Consider the following 8,902-nt stretch of genomic DNA (forward strand, 5'->3'; position numbering starts at 1 on the left):
AAAATACTAGCAAAACATATAAATCAGACTTAAAATGGGCTTTGTATCAATTTCTTTTTTGTATTTGGCTTTACTCACAGAGAAGGAATTTTAGAACATCATTGATTCAAAGTTGTATATATTTCTGCTATAGTATAGATACCATTTCACTGACAGTCTTCACTTGTCTTTTTTTGAAAATCATTGACAAGAGGAAAGACTTGATACTAACTCTAAGTACAACCAGTCTGCCTTGTCTGTGGGACACATCACCACAATTAAAGTGTTGCCAGGTTTAAGATGGGAGACGTAGTTCCAGGGAACAGCCAACCTTAAGCAGTGAGTAGGATGAAATTCCCTAGTCTCTACTTGTGGTGACTCCAGTTGGGAACTGTCATTCTGTGAGACTTGTTATCTGGGGAGAGAAGAGAGTCATGCTGGCTGCTTCCGTAGCACAACTGTAGCTCATTCTCCATTGTTGAAAATGAAATGTTGTTATCAGAGTGCTCTTTACCTGGTTACCCGTTTATATTTGCTGTAGTGAGTAGATAATGAAAATAAATAACTTCATATAATGATAAATACTGAGATTTTATTTAGAAATCAAAGGTTTTACTTTATGCTTCCCACTAATGATTCTCTTTTCTATCTTTAAAAGAAACACCTTGAAAATGTATGTGAAAAATATATTGTGTCCTAGGTACAAAAATTACAAACAGCAGTAGAAGAATTGAAATCCAGATGTGAAACAGTCTTAAATGAAAACAAAAGAATAACAGAAAACAAATGCTTCGAAGTAGATAAGGTATGTTTTGCAGTAATAGAGCATGTTTCCAAACAATTGTATAGGACATTGACAATCACTACATTGTTGTGATCCGCTTATTAGAAGTCACAAGATACTGGCTCTTTTTCTTTTTTCTTTTTCCATCTATAAAATTGTTTTTGAATTCATTGAATGCTTTACTAACTCTTACTTGTGAGCGGGTGGTTGTTTGGATACTACATAATTGCAAACAGGTGAGAAATGTTTCCTACAGTAATGCTATTTTAGTTCAAGAATTCATTTTATGACTTTTAAAAATGTGCTTTTGTTATTGATTATTGTAAAACTAGACCTCTCAACAGAACAGCTGTGAAAGTTGCACAGGGAAGCAAACCTACCGTAAGACTGCTTTGCAGTGTAAGTTGTTTGTTTTAACTAGCATGGAGAATCAATACAGAGATGAGTTTTAAGTTTTTTCAGCAGGTGGAGCTGAATATTGGAACACAGCACATTCTTAAGCATCAGAAAACAATACAAAATTGGTAGGAAAATCACTTTCCTCAGTTTCACTGCTCATCAAAGTATGTATTCTTTTAAGCGATGTAGCTGAGGGAGGGACAGGTTTTGCATTACCTGCAATGTTCTGTTTTACAGAACAGAAGTAGTCCTCACAGAGAAGTGTCTCAGATGTTCATTTTATTTTATACCAACTTTATTTTTCAATTGTTCAGTTGTAGAATGGAGAAAAGTATTTTCTGATCCCCTAAATAATATTTGAACAGCATTATATGTGGCTTCAGGTGGCATTAGGTATTGCTCCCTTTTCAAATACTGCAATAGTTGTATGGTCGGAATTTTTCCTGTAAGCTGCTTAGTGTGTCTGCATGCCATCTCCCAGAATACATTGCAATAAAAATAAAATCAAAATTTGGGTATTGCATGATGAACTGCTAACAGTTGCATAATTTTATAACTGTTCCTTGTGAGTGTTACTGTGTCTTTAATGAAATGTAGTCAGAGAGAGAAATTTCTCCAATGGTGAACTTGTAGATTTGTCAGTTTTATATAAAATAGGTGACATTATGCAACTTGTGTAGAATTTCAGATTTATTACTTACATGGAAAGCCATTAAGTATTACAACAATTAATTTATGGGTTTATGCTTACATTTTTCTCCTGTGATGCTATGATGCAGGTGGGGGACAAAACGGAGGCTGAGTTAAAGGAGTTAGAACATGTTTGTGACTTGCTGAAAGCAGCTGAGGAAAAGCAGCAAGGGTATCAGGAAAAGCTTATGTCCTGGGAAAGGATCCATGCACAGAAATGCAAAGCCCTCAGGGAGCTGCAGGTTCAGGTGCTTAGAACATGCTGATTTTTAAAGATGAATGAGAAAATTATGTGGAAGAAAGTCTCTGGAACATTTTTTTTCTATTAGCGTGTGTGACAGTTGTGTGGTTTCCTTTGTTATTTGTTTCATAAATCAAAAGCTCCTTCTGTAGAATTAGCACAATGCAAATAAAACTATCACCAACTATTTATGTGAATTCAGTATGTGACAAGACTAGTTACTGATATTTACTTTTAGATTCTCTGTCTTTTAAGTGAGTATATTCTTGATCCTTTCGAATACTTACGTCCTGAGATGTGTTGCAGTGTTCTTCCCTGGAAATAAATGTGCAAGTCTAGTTACTGTTTGTATCTAGTGGAATAATTTAATTCCACATTCATTTTGTTTTTAATGACTAATTTATAAAGCAGACAATATTTGCTCAGATAAATAGTCATAAATTATATTGTTGATGATACATAACTTTAACATTTTAATGATTAATTGTGTTGGTTGATAAAATATATTTTAAAAAATCTTTAATAGGATCATTTCTATTTTTAGCAGTATTTTAGCACTACTGCTTGTATTTTCTCTTAAGCCTGAATATGAATATTCCTTAGCTTTTTTTGTCTGTGACATCAATTTCAATGGCAGGGCTAAGTTTGAGGTTTTTTGTTGTTCTTTTTTCTCTTTAATGTGCTTTTGAGTTAGAAGAGAATATTCTGCTAGCACAAATGACAAAGGTGTTTGTTTGAATCAGTAGGGTGGGAAAGGGGCTTAATCTTCGTGTGTCAGTGGGAAAACTTCAGCTGAAACACAGTGAGTCTCAGTGTCCCTGTAGACTTTATATGCTTATAAAAAAATAACTCTTGATTTTGTTTAAAATTTCTTGTCAAGATGATCTTTATAGCATCAAATTTTGGTTTTGTATGTATCATTTTAAATACTCCTTCCAGGAATGCTCATAAACTCATAAATCCATCTTTGCTTAGCAAAGTACTTAAGCAACAATTAATTTTGAGGTGCATATATAAAACGATATATGTAATTTTAATCTAACTACATGTTTTGCTGAATAAATGCAAAAAACCTCTTAAGGTAGTGAAGTAGTTGGGAATATAATCACGAGTCTGGTGGAACAGCAGTTAAATTTCAGCATTAAATCTTGATGACATCTTTTAGAGATTCTGACCTTTGATCCTGTGATCAGAATTTAGGAAAATTCCTTTTGAAGTAGCTGGACCATGTGCAGAAACCCTCTTCTGCGTTCAGCTGGACCAGGACATCAGTTTACTGCCCCTCTGCTGGAGGTTTCTGCATTACCAGTCCACCAGCTGAACAGCCTGTATATCACATAAGCAAAATCAACCAGATTAATTACTGTATGGAACTGCTTGAGGTAGTCCTGTGAATGATGGAGGTTGCCCCTTAAATAATGGTGCCAGCAGGCTGGTGATGTGGCTATTTCTTGCTAATCTGCTGTTGATGGGTGGTAGCAAGGGCAATAATCTCGTCACTACAGTTACAAGATTTAAAAGAAAACATGTAACAGTTTGTCAGTCTGGATGCTGAACAAGGGAAGACAGTTTGGCTTCCTGCTTCAGCTTCTGCTATTCATATACCTCTTTTTATGAACTTGATTGTCTTTTATGGTATTCACTACTTTCTGAAATTCTTTCCCAGTGCCACACTGTTCTTCTGTGATAACTGTATATATATGTGTTATTATTTTTATGCTTCCTGTGACTATAGTGTGAGGGAATTTATTTTTGCTGGAATCTAAAGCTTAAAGTTCACAAGGAGGTAGACCTCGCCAACTCCTAATACGCAAGGCTGCATGAGCAGCATATGGGTTTTGTTAGGAATTCACTTTGTTACATAGCAGGTTTTCAGTCTTAAAAGTGTTCACACAAAGCTTTAGTCTGCTACTTTGGCTGTATTTTATTTGTTTTAAATACAAGATAATGTACTTGAGTATCATATAGTGTTTAGTTGAAATTACAGTTAAATTGTTTGTTTGGATTTTCATAGGCAAGCATACTTTACTCTGTAATATCCTGTATATAGGTCTCTTCAACTAGAAATGAATTGTCATTTTCACAGGAGGAAGACAGTGTAAATTCTGTGGGCAGTCATTCCTTAGAAGAAGAAAACCATAACATACAGAAGAAATATGAAGATCTTAAAAGGTAACTTTTACAAAATCTGATTGCAATTAATTCCTACACTTTTCTGCTATAGTGAATATTAATCTGTTTTGTGTCAAGGCAATTAGAAAAGATGGAATTTCAAAATGAAGAACTTGCTTGTCAGCTCAAAAAAGAAGATGAGAGTCTTCAGTGCAGTAAATTGCAGCTTGAGCAGAAAATTGCAGAATATAATGGATTAACCAGACAACTGGAATCTGCTATGGAAGAAGGGAGAAAAATGGTATTGATGATTTAATACATCTCTTAATTTTGTTTGCCATTTTCTATTTCAAAATAGCATTAAAACCAAACGTGCTTGAGAAGAAAAGATGGAACAGGATTATTTTGCAGGTAGGGAGCCATACTAAAAAGTTACTGGGAATTCTGCATGTTTAAATATGGATTGCACAATTCAACTTCTTTGTGGAATTCGGATCCTATTGAAATTAATGACGAAGTTCAGTGGACCAAAATTTCACCATCGTTTTCTCTGGTGACAAATCAAAATGCTTTAATCACCTAATATTTAAATCCCACATATATGGCAAAAAGTTTCTGAACAAAAACTTAATCTTCTTTTTCTTATTTTCTTTGGAACAGGTAGCCCACAAGAACTTTGGTGTTGAAATCCTTCTCATTTTAGAGGAAGGCTTTGCACACTTTCAATATTAAGCAGAGATTTGTCGTTTGTAGAAAGGATGCAAACAGTAAATCAAATAGAAGAGGAAATGTAGGAATTTAGATTGCAGTGAATTGTATTAGTTTAATCAGAAAATATGTATGAAGTTGTAATTTCTGTCTCAGATTAATCATGTTGAAATAAACTATCTGAATTTTCTCAGTAGTGTCTGAGGATATTGATTTGGTTTCAGAAAAATTACAAGTTTGGGTAAACTTACAAATGTTACAAAAATGTCTCCCTCTCAATAATATGACACTTTTTTCCAAATTGAAACTTCTTTCAAATTTAGCCACAATATTTCTCAGGTTTGTTTAGTTTCTGTGCATGGGAAATAGCTGAAGTATTAGATGACAGAATAGGAAATAGAGCTACTAATCTTAAGGTATAAGGAAATAATTTGGTTTAGGCTTTAAGTGAATGTAAATATACATCATTTCCCTCTCATTATTATTACAGGTAGCCAAAGAACTGGAAAAAATGTCATACAAAGAACAAGCCCTTCAGGCAAAAATGCTAGCTCTTAAAACTGAATTGAGAGAGAGGCAAGAGGAGAAAAACCAACTCCTCTGCCTATTTCACTGTGTGAGTAAATAATACTGTTTATGATGTAAGAAATTACTTACCACACCACTGTTTACACAAAGTTCCTTTTACTGAAAAATACGCTTTTAATACAATTGATATATACTTTGGGGAACAGCAAATTAATTCAACTTGACAATATACTTTGTATATTGACATTTCTAATAGACGTAACAGATGCCCAGTCTATTTTACTAAATCACTGGAATAATACTGAGTTTACATCTCTTAATCAATCCAGTTTTCCTAGTTAGGCAAAAATCAAAAAAATTTGTGTGAAGTTGTAATTTCCCTCTCAGATTAATTGTGTTCAGTAAGCATACCTAGATTTGAATAAATGCATAAAAGGTGCGTAACGACATTCTCTTTTTTTTTTCTACTGAGTTGATACAAGAATCTGATCTTACTGGAATTTGTTAAAAGCTTTCATCTTATGTACTGATGTTGCACATAAATGTAGTTAGTAACAAAAGAGATATTCTGATTTTTCAAAGTGTCAAGCCTTTAAATGCCCAGGTTTTGATATGTTGGTACAGTCTAAGAAGGTATTACTCATTTTGGATGAGTAATACTCTCTGAAAACTAACAAACAAAAAGAAGTCTGATTTATTGTTTTATCTAATCCAGAAAATTTCAGCACATTTTCTATTAAGAAAAGTCAGACATATCTGAATTCCCTAGACTACTGATGGCAAATCATTTGCTTTAATCAAAGTTTTGATACAGTTAGCAATTTGTCCTGTGATCAGTGATAATAAGGTACAAAGCTATTTAAAATAAATACAGAAGACAATAAAAAGGTTTAGTATCACTCTCCTAGACTCTGAAAACCAATATTCTGTATTCTGACTTGAAACATTCAAGATTAAAATCAAGACAACCTAAATGCAAACTCTATTCAAGATTCAAATAAGACATCAGAGATACGGTTCTGAATTCAGTATGCTTTAATTAACTTTTATCTGTATCAAGTGTAACTTAATGTCTAAAACAAAAGTGTTCTTAAAACAAAATCAGACATTGGCTAGTGTTTTATTCTACTTCAGATATTTTTTCACAGGAATTTCTTACTATGTTGAAATAAAATAGAAAATAAAGAAAATTTTCTTCTCTTTTGTCTGAGAAAAACTCCCAGGTTGAATTGGGATGTGAAACTTAGTCATATTCAGCAAGCAAATTACAATAATATCCTTGCCTTAATATTACGAAGGAAATTAAGTTCCTTTCCCTGATGAGGTATAGTAAGATTAGACATTCATGTAATCTCTTTTTTTTAGGAGGTGAGGCAGGGAGGGTATTGTAATTCAGCTGAAAGAAACAAAAAGACCAGTTTCTCAGATCCTATACCTTAAGACCTATGTTCAGAGATCCTAGTTTGGTTTTGGTATTAGTAGTCTTTCAGGACTTTTTGGTAGTGGAGGTTTATGGTGATGTAGAAACAGTATATTTCATTTCAAATTTATCTTTTCTACTCTTGTCATGAAATCTAGTTAAAGATACCCTGATTAAATTTATTTTAAAGTCTTGGAGTCTTGAAACGAACCTGAAAATGTACATCACAGTATATATGTGTTGATCATAGAGTTGCATTTACTGTCTTTGATATAATACCAAGGTACAAGGAAAAGAAACAATATGAAAGGAGTCATTGCCAGTGGTTACAAGTAAGAGTTACAGAATATGGTGCTATACACTGTTATACCTTTACTGGCAGCTGAGCATCCTTAAAATTAGATTCTAATTTATTTCTCTCTGCAACTTAAAAAACAAGTAGAGAGACTTGCATTTTTGGCAGGAGTTTTTGTTCTTTTTGATCAGTTTTAAAGGAATCTATTTTATGTGACTTGTATGATATCTGTAAGTTACTTTACTGTTTATTTTTAAGCCTCATTCTGTTTTCTTTAAAATCAGTGGTAGTCCAGTTACTGAGTTTGATGGAAACAGAATTGGATCTCAAGAGCCTAGTCCTATTTAACATTATTTAAATTTGCTATTTTCAATCAAATTACCAGTACATTTTAATTTTTAAATAACTGCTTGCTTGTTAGTCCATTTTAAATCCTCAGACCAATGGCTAAAGGCAAAGAAACTCTGAGAATCACCAGTCCTGGATAATAAGAATTCATGTCACTTGGCAGAACACTCCCGTTAATCCTTGTGTCAGAAATGAAGTATATGTTCAAATGGTTTCCATTTTAAGCTTACAGCTAAAATGCAGATGTGAAAGGTATATATATCTGAGAGAAGAATTGTTCTCAATTAAGTCATTGCTTTTTATTCCAATTATATTTACATATAACTGAGAATGCATTATGGAAAATGATAAAATGGTCTTATTCCTGTTGTTGTAGTGAAACTGGAAACAAAATAGGACTGTGAAGGTAATTTTATTCAGTTATTGATTCTAACCTGATTATTTTTTTCTAAGGCTGGATTTAAATCTGAAGACTCTAATTCCATTTTTTAAAGTTGAATTTATTTTAAGCAACTAGCATCTGAAATCTGTAATAGACATAAAAGGAAATACCTGAATATCTGTAGTATTTATATAACAAATGATCTATGGTGTGCATCAGGTATGGAACTAATGAGCAGGTAATATTGTTATCAATCATCTTTTTTAAATAAGGAACAATAGGCATCAAAAATCATGTCGCATCAAAGATCAATAACAAATGTTTCCTTGAAAAATCAACATGAGAGAGAGTGTTAAGTCCGTAAGATTTAAGATGCTAGGAATTTTTCATGATAAAAATTCAGAAGGTTAGTTTTTACCTTCCCAGGCCTTTTTTTGGATTATAAGCCTATTCAAACATGTTCAGTTTGGTCCTGACTGAACATAAATAAAACTTCAATATTTTGAGGTCTCTTTGGGAACCTTCAGTTTTCTGGAGCCTCTGAAAACTTTTATGGGTACATAAGGCTTATAAAAATTAGGTACTAGACTTCTTACATTATTATTTTATTTGTATTTTATTTCTAAGTTGCATTGCATTTCTCTTTTTTTTTTTAGAATGAAAAGCACCGTGAAGTATGTTTGAAAGAGCTGGAGAACAGCCTGCAGAAGTCAGAGAACAAGAACCAGAGCATCCAGAATTATGTGCAGTTTTTGAAAGCTTCATACATCACGATGTTTGGCTGAATAATTTAATTTTTTTTAATAGTAAAGAAACTTTTCAAGATTTAGCTAACTCTTGTTGGAGGCAAGGCTGTTGAGGCCTTATAGTATTTTGCATAACTGAGTGCTATAATGTTAGTTGTTCCGTAGAAAACTTCTGTTGTGGGCAGGGAAAAGCAGGTCAATCATTACTCTATATCCTACTGGCTGGTCACATATGGAAAATTTACCTGGTATTACTGATATAAAGAATTG

The 8,902-nt window shown here is 33.0% G+C and overlaps 1 protein-coding gene across 1 annotated transcript in view; it reads left to right on the forward strand.

Annotated features, from left to right (window-relative positions):
• The window catches only part of ODF2L (outer dense fiber of sperm tails 2 like), a 33,776-nt gene extending 25,096 nt beyond the window's left edge, over positions 1-8,680 (forward strand). Inside the window, 5 exon segments of the mRNA XM_068406898.1 lie at positions 680-784; positions 4,180-4,265; positions 4,344-4,506; positions 5,404-5,529; positions 8,543-8,680. Of these exon segments, the coding sequence (XP_068262999.1) occupies positions 680-784; positions 4,180-4,265; positions 4,344-4,506; positions 5,404-5,529; positions 8,543-8,680 (618 nt within the window).
• The last annotated feature ends 222 nt before the right edge of the window (positions 8,681-8,902 follow it).

The sequence above is a fragment of the Nyctibius grandis genome, chromosome 8 (assembly GCF_013368605.1).
Source record: "Nyctibius grandis isolate bNycGra1 chromosome 8, bNycGra1.pri, whole genome shotgun sequence".
Lineage (NCBI taxonomy): Eukaryota > Metazoa > Chordata > Aves > Nyctibiiformes > Nyctibiidae > Nyctibius > Nyctibius grandis.